This window comes from Humulus lupulus, chromosome 8, assembly GCF_963169125.1.
Source record: "Humulus lupulus chromosome 8, drHumLupu1.1, whole genome shotgun sequence".
NCBI classification, from domain to species: domain Eukaryota; kingdom Viridiplantae; phylum Streptophyta; class Magnoliopsida; order Rosales; family Cannabaceae; genus Humulus; species Humulus lupulus.
The window spans coordinates 42,613,696-42,627,533 of record NC_084800.1 but is presented as its reverse complement, the minus strand read 5'-3'; the positions used below and the strand labels follow the sequence as shown (position 1 = coordinate 42,627,533).

Sequence of the window (13,838 nt, the reverse complement as noted above, 5' to 3'; positions counted from 1 at the left end):
CGGTCCCTACTTATTTATGCAATTTCAAATGTGGGCCACCACGCCCTCTCCAACTTGCCCATCCCACCCAGCACCGTAACGGGATCACGTGAAATATGGATAAGAAACAAAAGCCTCGACGTTTTGTCGGATGGCCCACTCTTCTGTTTCCTCCTTATTATTACTTACTTTAAATACTTTCTTTTTATTTATATATAAAAAAAAAACAAACAAAGTACTGTAAAATCGGTTACTTTTAAAATTAAGAAGAATATGGCCTTGCCTTTTGTAAGCTTAATTGTTTATAAATGAAAGTAGCATCGTGTTCTTGTTTACGTTTTAGAAATTATTTTGGGGCTGAAATTTTCCAGAAAAACTGGCTGCTCTGCTGATCTGATAGTGAGTCAGGATGAGGCTCCTTTCAAGACAGGAAGAGGTGACAGCCAGATCCGTAACAGGATTGATGTAGAGCACTCTCATGTCATGTGACCCAACTCTGCACTCATCCCTCTCCTTTCTTTTCTCTAATATTATCACAATTATTTTATATTGTGTAATATTATTATTATGTAATATAATATTGGTGCCTGACCATCACAAAGTTTAAACGTAACATACCAATAGTGAATCTTTAACTTAAAATTTTTTAATAAGGATTAAAAAATTCAAAGATGTTATATCTCATCGTCTTTATAATATATAAATATAGCATTAGTTTAATAATTTAGAACACGATCGTTTGTTAAGTAAACACATTTTTATAGGTCATGTGAAGCTAGAATCAATCATATATGCCACCCAAATGAAACACGTTATGCTTCAAAATTATTAGTGTTGGGTAGTCCGTAGCCGTCTATAGCCAAAAATTGAAGAGAGCCCAAGATGTTTCCTACGTGAGACATTTCAATCAATTCCGTAAATAGTAAACTTCAACTACTTGAAGGACACCACCCACCACCTCATGTGCCCTTCATATACACATAATAAATAAAATATAACACACTACACAAAACTCTATGCGTTGACTGTTTATGAACAACACTCCATACTGGCTAAAACTTATCTAAACGGAGAAGTGACTATCGTTTTTTTTTTATTTGTTTCCAAAGTGAAACTTATTTGTGAAAAAACACTCTTGAGTTCGTCTTGAAATTTAACCATAATTTAATATCCCGGGTCCAATTTGTTATGTAAGAAAACTTATTTGATGATAAATTGGAAAGCGACAGCATATATTGACTAAAAAATGATAGCTCCATGACTAAGGGTGCACCGCGGCCTACCAAATTAGAATTTTTCTTCCTGGCAAAGTAAATTTTCAAAAGACAACATAATTATAAACTTGTTAAAAAACAATATATAATTGTGAAAAAAAAGGAGGGAGGGGGAAAAAAAATTTACAATGCTGGGCTATTGTTTTCACTATCACGGTTTTATAATCCCGAGTGGGTTATTTGGATCGGGTACGGCTCGCCAAGCTGAAGCCGCGATGAGAGGCCGGCTATGCCAGCCGAGAGTCAAGCACCCTTCCTTCTCCTCCACACAGTAACCCTCAGCCGAAAAAAGAGTGAGAAGCATGCTGGCTTGCTTGAACGCGTTGGAGCCGAGATGAAGAGGCTGGAATCCAGCTTGAATAAGTCGATTCGTCCACTTAGCAAGAGGCTCGTGGCGCTCGACTCGAGCCGAACCTTCGCAGCATAACACGTTACAAATCTCTCTCTGTATGTACATCTCGGCTAAAGCCTTATCCGGCTGGAGCGAGCAAGCCTCGAGCGAGTCGAACATGGTGGAGTAGTAATATAGAGCCTCCGTGAACCGATCCAAGAACCCGACTTGGTTGTGGTCCGCCTCTTGCTCTACCACCGTAATGATTTTCGGGTTCAAGCTCCGGATCCACCCCAGAACCGTATCAATGCCAGAATTCCAGCTATGATCCGACCCGAGCAGTCGATGGAGCTGCATGATGGAATTTACAGCCACGGCTTCTTTTAAGCTTACCTGAAGCATCCACGGCTTCACGTCCTCCAGACGCTCAGCCGCCACGCCACGAAAGGCAAACCGAACATTAACGGACTTGGCCAAATCGGCCAGCTTCAACCCAATTTCTCTTAATGAGTCGCGGCCGTCAGGCGATGGAGGGCCAATGCCCGTCAGTCGGAGCAACGGCGGTCCTCCGGGGCGGAGAGCTAGTGCTTGTATTAACGCCGGCCATTGTAAACCGTGCATTAGGTTGAAATCAATGACGTGGACGCAATCATGACCGTTAAACGCTTCTAGTATGGCTTGATTAGCCGTGAAATGCGCAAACTTTAAATACGGACAAGCCTCGTAGAAGTGATAGTACAGAACCTCGTCCTCAAAAGGCCCGGCACCAATCCTTCCCCTCGTCGAAAAAATACGGCGACTAAGCGCGTCGATGAAGTATCCGGCGACTTTTCCGATTCCGCAGTTGACGTTGACACGTGTCAGCAAGGGCTGCATAGTCTCGATTAAAGAGCGAGCTAATGGGAGGTCGCCACGTTGGACGGATTCCGCGCACGTGAGGAGCATGTGAACCAGCCTTATCCCGGAATCCTCTTCCATCGCCGTAACGACCGTGAGTGGATGCTGATTCAACTGAGGAGGAGGAGGTATATTTTGCTGCGGCTGAGGCATTCCGTGGTCCGCCGCCCATACATCGTTCCTTGCCGTCGTATTATTGATCATGAGATCAGGGAAATCTGGTAGATCGGCGGAAAGAGGGAATGGGTGGTTCAACTCAGAGAGGAGCGAGTCGACCCAGGAGGCAATATCCGAAGGGTTGTAGTGAACGGCGTCTGAGGCGATGTGGGTGATTTGCGAAGCAGGCGAGTTGACCATGACGGTTTCGAGCTGCTCGAGGCGCTGAGCGACGTGTTGTAGGTCGGAGGATCGGATCTTATAGCCGGCGCCAGCGAGGAGGCCATCTATGTCGTTGGGTTTTTTGAAGGAGGTGGAAGAGGAAGAGCTTCCGCTGCTGCTGCCGGCCGAGTTGGCAGAGTCGTACGGCCCCATGATAGTAGTTGAGGTTTTGCTATGGAGATGAGAATGTTATAAATTAGGTTCTGACTGTGAGATTTGAAAAGAGTGTGGTAATTGATATGGTTTTGATGTTTGTTCCCAATCAAAAACTTTGATGGGTTTGCCTATTGTCGAGGGACTATTTGGCAGAGTAGAGTAAATAAGTGAGTGGAAAATAAGGAGAGAAGGAAAGAAGGGTTTCTAGTTAAATGAGAGATATAGGTTGAGTGAGGGTCAGTGGGTTAGCCTTGGTGGGGTTGGGACCGTAGACGTACACTGAGGGTATTAGCTTCGGCCGTGTTAAAGGGGAAAAATTAGAGAGGAATTTGCAGCGGGCCTAGACAACTCCAGAATTTAATCCCTTTATACAATCAAAGTTGTTAATATTTGAATATTATACGGCTCAAGTTTTAATTAAGTGGATTACTAACCAAATTCTCTTTTGCTTATGTATTTTTCAATGCTTGATAAATAATAATATTACATATTTAGTATTTTAAAATTTATATAAATATTTAATAAAATTTATGTGATAAATAATAGAAAAAACGATTGCGAAAGGAAGTTGGAAATTCTGTTGTCATCTTCAACTCGTTACTCTATGAAGCAATTTTAACACCATTTTCCATATAACTTTAACATTCCTAACTTATTACACCAAATTTTATATATTAAAAAATCCAATTTTTTTACTTTTAATAATTCATAAAAGTTAATTTATTTTTAAAATATAATAAATATATATAAATTACTATATTATGAAAACATATAAAGATATCAAGGAAATAATTGGATTTTAAGTTTAGAGTGACTAACATGATTATGTAAAGAAAATTTAATTGGTGATTTATGTTCTCATAAATAATTTAATATTTCACATATTTTTCACCTCACACACCTTACTTTTAGATTTCAAGTATCTTCTATTTGGATGTATCGCATAATATTTGTTAGGGCTATAAAGTTCTTGAACCATCTTAACAACTATGAGATTACATTGTAAAATCAATTAATGATAAAAATAGTGATTTGTGTTCTTATAAGTATCTCTATATTATTACATATTTTCTATTTACGATCATAATATATATAGATTTATATTATATTTATTATTATTTAATTATATGGTTGTAACTAGATAAATTGACGTGTATATACCATTATAATTTCAAGCTTAATAAGACGCGTATATGTAGTGGAGGATTGGGCTTGGACGAGTGTAGTTTCGGTTGTGAGAAACATGATGATTATGTAGTTGAAACTTGCATAAAATGTTTGAATGGTAGGTTCTTTGCCTAGTTTAGAATTTGATATGGATATCTTATGTGCTAGATTGAGACTAGCACTCAAATATTGGTTCTAAACCTTGACCATCTTTTATCATGTGAAATTTTAGAGTTCATTTATATGTGATCTTTATAATTTAACTAGAAAATTAAGTAAAAAAAATTATCCACTTAGGAGTTTTTCTTTATTATTGCATTTTTGTAACTGTTGTTAAATATTTTGATTGAAAAAAAATTATTATGAAGAAATATTTAAAATTTAATCACTATATATAATTATTTTTGGAGTAACGGCATATCCATTAAAATATTACACCAACTAATTTGAGAGTTTTATTTAACCAATTAAATTTATTTTAAGTAGAACCTACTGTTTTAAAAAATAATGTCACGTCAGTTGGTGTAATGTTTTGGTGCATAATATTAGTTCACATATATCATTATTATTATTTTTTGGTATAAATTATATATTTAAATAGTAATTAACATATAAAATAAACAACATTTATAATTTAGCAAAGGGATTTATGTTAAAAAAAAATATGGTGTGTTGGAAAGGTCCATTGTGAGTGGGTTATTTGTTTTATATTTTACCACTAACATTTCATACTAGAAAGAATATATAATTAATTAACCTCAATATTGGAGCTAGATATATAAATATATATAATATATATATATATATTTATATAGGTGTTGTTATCAATGGTCATATAGTAGACTTGAGACTACATCTACAAATGCCTTTTTTTTTCGTTTCAATTGTAAATTTGTAACTGCTACTTGCAAAAATTTGAAAAATGATGATGACAATAAGTATTATATAAATAATTAAAACAATTAAGTAAGCCAATGTACATGTAATTATCATTAGTGTTATTTAATTAATTGCGTAGTGGAATCCATAACGTTGCCATTAAGTCGGCACTGAAAAGGACCAGGTTGCCTATAAAAGTAAATAATACGTAATTGAATAAGGTGTTTAATTAATCTACTAAAACAATTTAATAGCATATGATAATAGCATTACCCTTATAAAATACATTGTAAATTCTTTAAAGTAATGGCATCGAAAAAAAAATTAAGATGAATGATTGATGATAGAAGCTGCTGATATAAATACTAATAATTAATTAATACTACCAACAATTAATAAACAATTTTAAATAATCATAAAAGATAGAGAGATGTGGCAGCAGTTGAACTTGAATGTACATTATTACAACGGTGATTACAAATAACGTCGTGATTTAACATGATTAATTCTAATAATGAAAAATATCAGATGAGACGTAATCACACCACCAAATCAATTGATTTGTTTTTCCTTTCTTGTAATGATAAATTATATTATTAACCAAAATTAAATGATCATGGTTTCTCTAAATATTAGGAAAGAATAATAATAACAATATATAAGCTTTTTTATTTATTTATTTTTAAATATGGTTAAAGTAACAAAACTTGAGTACATACAATGGTAATCTTTCTTAAATATATTTTGATCAACCAGCTAAAAAATAATTCAATGGTAGAAAGAACAACAATATAATACTATTTATAGACATAGTAAAATTAAATTTAGAGTAAATACTTATTTGGTACTCTTTATTTCTGATAATTATCAATCAATACTCTCTGTTTGCAAAAACTACATAATTTAGTATACTTCATGCATTTAAATTTTTAATATTCCCAAAATATCCCTCATTTAATAATTTATTTGATTTTCAATTGTTGTATTATTTTTAAATGATTTAAATATATTTTTAGAATTTATAAAATAAAATAAATATTTAATTAAAACTTTAAAATAGTTTTAATAAACAAAATTGCTTTAAAAATAAAATTAATTGATCAAAAAATGGAATAAAAAGTTAAAAAAATAATTAAAATATTATTAAATAACTTTAAATAAGCCTAAATTTTAATTTAATTAACAAATCAATCAAAATTTGAAACAAAAAAAAAGTGGGTGAGATTGTGAGGGTAGGAAACTGAGATGGTAATAGTGAGATTGGGTGATATATGAATTGGGTGAGATTGAGTTTTTAGTAATTATTAATATATATATATATATTTAAATATTTTTTGGGAGATTGTGTGGTAGAGATTATTTTTCATCCTACTTGTACAACATGTTATTTATATGAATATGTAAAAGCATCTTGACCACATTTTTTTTTCTTCATGATGATGTTCATTGTATAGCGAACCTTTTGTAGTTTTTCGAAAAATTCAGAAAAATTAAAGTGTCGAAAACAATGTTGAAAAAACTTGTTGTAAGTGTGCTTTTATTTAATAATAATAATATTATTATTTTGATATGCTTTGCGTGATGTTTCTTTATAAAAAGTCTAAATTATGTATAAGAAAATTTATGTTTTATGTAAGAGAATTATTTTGACTAATTACTTGTTTGAACCCTTTTGTTTTTAAAAATTAACTTGTAGACATCGTCTATTGTCAAAATGTTAAAAACATGAATAGATAAATCGATATTTAGACAATTTATTTTGGTCGATTACCCGTTTTGATCATTTATTTTTAAAAATTAATATTTAGACCATGTATTTATTAAAAGTGTTAAAAAATCATTGTAAAAAGTAAAATAATATATATTTATATAATTTATGTTTTATATAAGGGTTCATACCATTTTGAACTTTATATTTTAGCCGATCATTCATTTAGACTCTTTATTATTTTTTAAAATTAACTTGTGAACCTTATATTTTATAAAAATGTTAAAAAATAGCAAACTACTCAAAGTTAAGCTGCAAATTAAAAAATAAAAATAATAATAAATAAAAATAAAAGAACTCACACAAATCACAAATTTAAGATTATGCGACAGACAAATTATATCTAACAGAGATCTAATAAAAACTTAAAAAATACTATGAATTTACAATTTTTTTAAAATGAATTTACAATTTATTTGCACATTAATAAACTGCGTGACTTTTTGTAAAAAATAATAAAATAAAGTGCGTGACTATATAAACTAAGACTATAGACTAAAAAAAATGGGTGACTAAAAGCCGAACGATTTATTTGCACATTAATAAACTGCATATGGGTTTTGGCGTAATACGAAGCAAATATATGGGAAACTATTTAAATAATATGGAATACACTTCAAATTAGAAAGACACTACTTATTACTTAATGTTAATTATTACAAGGAATATACCCTTTGATATTTTTTTTTATATATTTAAGTTATTTGATTGCGATCTCTATTTCTAATTATATATTTGAATGGCCCAATAATAAGTTGATATCTAATTAATTTATTTTTTAAGAATTTAGGCATGCATGTTCTTCCATGGTGGGTTATTACTAAGCTATTAATTGACTTATTATGTGTACATACATTTATTTATAATATATACAGACTAGCTAGAGAGCTATTAGCTCACTAGCTACGATCTTAATTTTAACTCTTCAAACTTTGCAAACTGATTAATGATTATCTAATTCCAGTCTATTTGTTAATTAGCATGAAATTTTACTAGTCTTAGAAGTTAGTACAAAAGCACGATCAAGCAGTCTTTAATTAATCGTAATTTTAAAAAAAAGAATTAAAGTATAGTATATATTAAATTGTCCAAGTCACGTATTATAAACGATGCAAATTAAATTTAATAATGGTGAGTCACCAATACAATATACATGAATAAACAGTTTTCTCTTAATAAAGAATATTTGTGTCACTGTAAAACATCAATATTCTATAGGGAACAGATGTCCTATAAAGGCATCAACATGTGTCATTTTTTAATATATTATGTTTAGTTTTTTAGAAAATTAATATATTATGTTTATATCAACATCAATTGAAGTAACCAACGAGATAATAAAGTATAAATAATAATACTATTTCTCTACTTACTCTACAGTCTACACGGACAAGGAATGCTTCAAAAATTCATTTTCCTTTCCCAATGTATATGTGAAAATGCACCTATAATAATATGATCGATCTCATGAGGTTTATAAGTAAGATGATTAATTTACCCTCTCCATGTAATTTCCATACAATAACAAAAATATCTTGTTGGATTTGTAAACGAAAACATAATTAACCAGGTTGTTTAATTTGATCGAATTTCCATACAAAAAGACAAATTATTCTCATTTTAAATTTGTAATAATATATACATAAATTTTTAAAAGTTAATTTTGTTCGTATAAAAGATATTTTTCAATTTTTAGTATTATTTTTGAAAATTTCCTTAATTTCATTTTTTTTCGCAAAATATGTAGTTTTAAGATTTATTACAACATATATACCTATTTAACATTTGCTTGATAAGAGTTTGGTGTTATCAAAAATATTATTTTGTAAATAATTTTTTTTTATTATTATTTAGCAAAAGTACTGATATTTTAAAAAAAAATTCTCACAAAATACTCATTTAGAAAAGAAAAAAATTTTCTTAATTTTGACAAAATTTGTATGAGAATTGAAATTCGTCAAAATTTTATAATTCATTTAGATGTATTTTAAAAAAAAAAAATTAGAACGTTCATAGGGGATAAATTAATAAGCATTTCTTAAAAGCTAGGAATATATTTTTTTGTAATTATCTCATTAATTAGTATAAATGAAGAAACGAAAATGTAAAATGTATTATCAACCAACCCATTTTAAATGGTTTGATTTCTTTAAATTTCATAAGATTTTAAATAGACAATTTTGTTTAATAGTTTTGGATTATCGCCAATCAACCTAATAAAATTCAACTACAATCATTTTAATGTTTCTTTAGGGTCTCGATCGAAGGCTCTTATATATAGTTTGCTAGATGTTATAAAACTATTTCATATATATTTTATTGTTAGATTGTAAATTTCTCATTTTGATATTTTGTTTATTGTTTTATAGTTTAAAATTAAAAGTATATTGGTGTGGTTAATTATTTAAAGTACAGTACTTTTGTAAATGGCGATATATATAAATCAGAACTTGTGCGTGTGTGGGTTTAAAAGTTCAATGAGTCAAATCCTTACTAGGTAGGCCTTAGTCTTTCTTTCCCCTTATTTTAAGGATTATGAACTTTGTGGCACTCAAGGCAACAATAATATATATATATTTATTTATTTATACACAGATCGATGTGCTAAAATCTAATTCGAATCTTTATGTTCCATCCTATGATTTGGGAAAGAGAAAGAGGGAGCCATAATTAGATTAGAGAAGATTAAAATATGAGCAATTATTGAGAGTGAGAGAGAGAGAGAGAGAGAGACAGAGTTATTAGATTGTTAAAGTGAGATGATTAAAGTAATAAAATTTGCACGAGACAGTGTGTTACTGTTCAGTGAAGTAGTATTAAATAAGATCTAGAAAACTGAAAAGAGAAAAAGAAAATAGTAATTTACTAGTTGAGGACAAACTATATGTGAAAGACTTTACTCTGATAGGTGGGGTTGACGTGGTCCACTCTACACTATATGAAATTTAATTTTCATGCCAATGAATGTCGTAATGGTAGTACTAGTAATACAACAAAGGGTTTAAAAAGTAAACAAACAATAATTCAGAATTTTTAAACTTTTGTCAATATTAAACCATTTTATACATATAAATTAAAAAAAACTAGGGTGTAGGGAATATATATATATATATGATATAGATAAGATTATAAAATCTGTAGATATTTGTTTTGATGTGTTTGATTCAAATGCATGGTGCATATAATCTCTAATTAGAAAGAGAAAAACTGTTATATGTATTATTTAATGGTTTATAGACTCTGTGTTTTAACAAATTACATTTTAGATTTTATGATTTATAAAATTGTTCAAATATAACTTTAAATTCGATTTTGGTCAAAAAAATTTCAACTAAAATTACAAATAATTCACCAAATTAATAATTTAGAATAAAAATAAAATAATTCTACTTAAAAACTGTGTTGTTATATTCAATTTTTTCTTTATCAAAATTGAGTTTATTTATCTATTTGAACTATTATACAAAATATAGAATCTAAAAATAATATTTTTAAAACATAAAAAAAAAAACAAATTGTCTAAACAAATATTAATCTATTATTTAAAGGTTTGAAACCAGTTATTATGCATGCATAATAGAGTACTCTATTAAAAGTAAATAAATAATCCGGATTTATTCATATATATATATATATATGTATATCTATATATATAGAGGGAGAGAGGGAGACTGGAGAGAGAGAGAAGGATCGAAGGTCAGCTGTGAAGAGTAAGACTAAGGGAGTGGTCCAGAGAGTAACATGGAATTTGGGACCATAGCAATAACAAATTGCAAAGTCCCAAAAAGCACGAATTTAAGTGCAAAGTTGATGTGTTGGAATCGAGGGCCAGATTATTTTGATTATGTGGTAATAGGATGTTGACACGTTAAGACGGGTTTGGGCAACCAAAATTCAAAACTCTATTCCTATATATCCATTTTAGTACATTAATAATAAGAACTGTCCCCAAATCACAAAAATGGATCCATCATCATTCATCAATCGATCCAGAGTGTTTAATAGCCGAAATTCTTTCAATTTTTTTTGTACTTTGAATGGCTAGATCGAATAAAGTAGCATAATGAAAAGATTATTCATTAACATCCAATCAAATGCTTATTATACATTTTAAAATCAAAGGGTCAACTAAATATATAAACCAAACCATATACACTTTTTTAATTAAAAAGTGACAAAAATGATATATTAATTAACATGGTATTATCTAATCACACAAGTAAATCTCCAAACATATATATATATATACCCTAACATTCTTTTGACACACATAAGTTTATATATATACATTAAATAAATAAAAAATTATGAATTTGTGTGCTGGAAATTGAAATTGAGAAGAGAAGGGTGTGGTGTGGAGTGAAGTGGAGGTATGAAAGAGTGTTGGGGACCAGGTTATTCCCTTTGAGAACATGTTGTGTTTGAGACAGACATCTCTATTGTGTGCCCCATTCCGTTCTTTTAGCTGACATGATCACGTTATTGCATCTGTGAATACATATCATAATCATATATGAGACATACAACACAACACCACATCTAGCTATTCAAATCTAAACCAAAGACTATATACTAATTTTTTTTTTCTCCCACTGTTTTACCAAAATGTATCTCTTCTTTTCATGTGGATCTACAAGGAATCTCTTCTCACTATGGTGAGATTATTATTATTATTATTATAACGTACAGTCATTTTCATTGGTACTACTTAGAATCCTTCCTTGGTTCATGAGGACTTCCATTATGTTATCCAATCATATCAGATGCTTGATATTGTTGGAGCTTATAATGTCCCAAAAATCTTTTGCTTTCTTTTCAGTTTTCTTTCGCCATTTTGCGAGATTTGGGTCGGTCCACCTTAAAAGTAAATTGCAAAAGATATGTATGATGTTTTGTGTTGAGGGATTCCATGATGAGAGTGTTGAAAGGTCAATACTCTACCCAATAATAGATATTGAAATAATTTTCACTGCAGTGGTAGTAGTGTTATATTTATGAACATGATTCTCATTGCTCTCAGTCTCAGGTTAGGAAATTTGTACTACCTACATCCACAAAAAAATTCTTGCTATCACAATAATCGATGCCCCGACCATTTTTTTATTTATTTTCATTTTTTTTGTTGGTCCCAACCGGCTGTTTCTCCACAAAGCCCAACCAACCAAGTTGGCTGTTAGCCCACCACAGTACATATTACGATAAAAGCTTTATGTTTAGTAGTCAGTCAAATGGTATAATTAAACTAGAAAGCCCACTTTCTGTCTTTTGTTTCTGCCTCTTTAAATAAATATATATATTTATAATTTTATACATACACAGTACATACTGTTAGAATATTCACTTTAAATTAACTAAGATTATAATATGCAATCATTTTCAGCATAGACAATAACTAATATTCATTCAAAATACAACTGTTTGTAGAAAAAGCGAAAAAAGAGAAGGATGCAAATTGTAGCTCAAATAATCATCACACTTATATGTAATGTGAAGAGTGGTTTAATGACTTTCATGAAAGTGTGAGACCTGAAGAGAAGGCAATTCCGGCCATATTGAGTCCCTTCATTTTGCAATCAGGGAGTGGGACCCACTTCCACTCTTTTCTCCTCATGTCGTAACATACCCAAATTATGTCCCATAATCCCTCGTAGTTAGACATTAAAACACCCTTTACTATACCATTTTTACCCTCCAAGCACCCGGTCATAACCCCATAAGGCTTTTTAATCTGCTGCATCACCGTGTACGGTAACTCCGATATAAACTCCCACTGATTCCCCTCTAATCCCAGGCCCCACATCTCTACCCCACTCAACATCCTCACTCCACTCCCCGAGTTTGCTCCGTCTGATTTCACGATCATCATCAACCCATCACCGTACACGTGGAGCCGATCGATACGGTTTCCCCAACTGAATCCAACCGTTAATTGCCTGTTCTCGTTCCGCCTGCCATCGAATCTTGGCCGTAGGATTATTGGCGTGTTGCTCTCGAGCTTGATCGCAATTATTATACTCTCACTTGCGCGGTTGATTAAAGTTAGAAAAATATAGTCACCATCTCTTTCGCCAACACGTGGCATAATACCGACATCATGCTCTGCCTCCATTGACCGCCACTTGTCAATTTCTGAGTCGTACACAAACACGATCAGTCGGTGTTCGACCAACTCCGCGAAGAAGAACCGGAAATGATCCGACCCGGTTGGACCGGGGACCAGTTTCATGGCGGATCTCCGCCAGGAACAGGTGCCACGTCGGCCTAAAGGACTGGGAGGGATCTTCTTAACGGTATTTGTAACTAAATTAACGGTAATAACAGACTGAAGAGTGTTGGAGGCAAACAGGAATAGATTCCCACTGGCCGTCAAGAAAAAGATATCCTCCCCGGGAAAAATCACGGGCTTCAACAAGTCGAAGATGGAGAAGCGGAACCAGCGGTCGGCTTGATCGGCGAAGCCGTCGAGCACGGAGTCGCAACGGCGTCGTTTCTTGAAGAGAAAGAGCCACGTGGAAGATTTCCAGCGCGAGTTGAACTGGCGAACGAAATCGCGATTAGAGATGATCGCGGCTATGTTTTTGGTCACCAATTTAAAGCGGATGATCTCCGGTAAGGCTAAACCGATGAGAATTCTCTCTATGAGTTCCGAGGGGAGAAGGCAAAATCCGATGTCGTGTGTTGATGGAGTTCTGAAATTTCCCATTTGGGGTTTTGGGATTGGGAGGAAGTTATTATTTGGTGTTTCAAGATTTATTAATTTGGGTTTAGTGTATATATATAAGTTGTTTTCTTGCTTTGCTTTTGGGTTTGGTTCTTTTTTATTTTTTATTTTTCATAGTGTAATGGATGAGCTTTTCTAAAAAAATTAAAAATAATTGGCATTATAATATTAAGGCGTGCTAAGTTGAAGCTAATGATACATAATGAGAAGACAAAAGATTCCAACAAAGAATCTTTTTGTTCAATCGTCATGCTTGGCGAAATGGGCGGTGCAATTTGTGGAGAGAAA

The 13,838-nt window shown here is 31.7% G+C and overlaps 2 protein-coding genes across 2 annotated transcripts; both read right to left on the bottom strand.

Annotated features, from left to right (window-relative positions):
* Positions 1–1,179: 1,179 nt before the first annotated feature.
* On the bottom strand, positions 1,180–3,198 carry LOC133796973 (DELLA protein SLR1-like). Its single transcript, XM_062234694.1, has 2 exons — positions 1,381–3,198; positions 1,180–1,281 (listed from the first exon to the last, which is right to left on the bottom strand). The coding sequence occupies exon 1, from the start codon at positions 3,010–3,012 to the stop codon at positions 1,405–1,407; it is 1,608 nt and encodes a 535-aa protein (XP_062090678.1). The 5' UTR covers positions 3,013–3,198; the 3' UTR covers positions 1,180–1,281; positions 1,381–1,404.
* An 8,983-nt stretch (positions 3,199–12,181) lies between these two features.
* On the bottom strand, positions 12,182–13,607 carry LOC133796972 (uncharacterized). Its single transcript, XM_062234692.1, has one exon. The coding sequence runs from the start codon at positions 13,530–13,532 to the stop codon at positions 12,339–12,341; it is 1,194 nt and encodes a 397-aa protein (XP_062090676.1). The 5' UTR covers positions 13,533–13,607; the 3' UTR covers positions 12,182–12,338.
* Positions 13,608–13,838: the final 231 nt, after the last annotated feature.

Bases quoted from the DNA above. Each gene is read 5' to 3' on its own strand.
- LOC133796973 (XM_062234694.1), bottom strand. From the start codon at position 3,012: ATGGGGCCGTACGACTCTGCCAACTCGGCCGGCAGCAGCAGCGGAAGC.
- LOC133796972 (XM_062234692.1), bottom strand. From the start codon at position 13,532: ATGGGAAATTTCAGAACTCCATCAACACACGACATCGGATTTTGCCTT.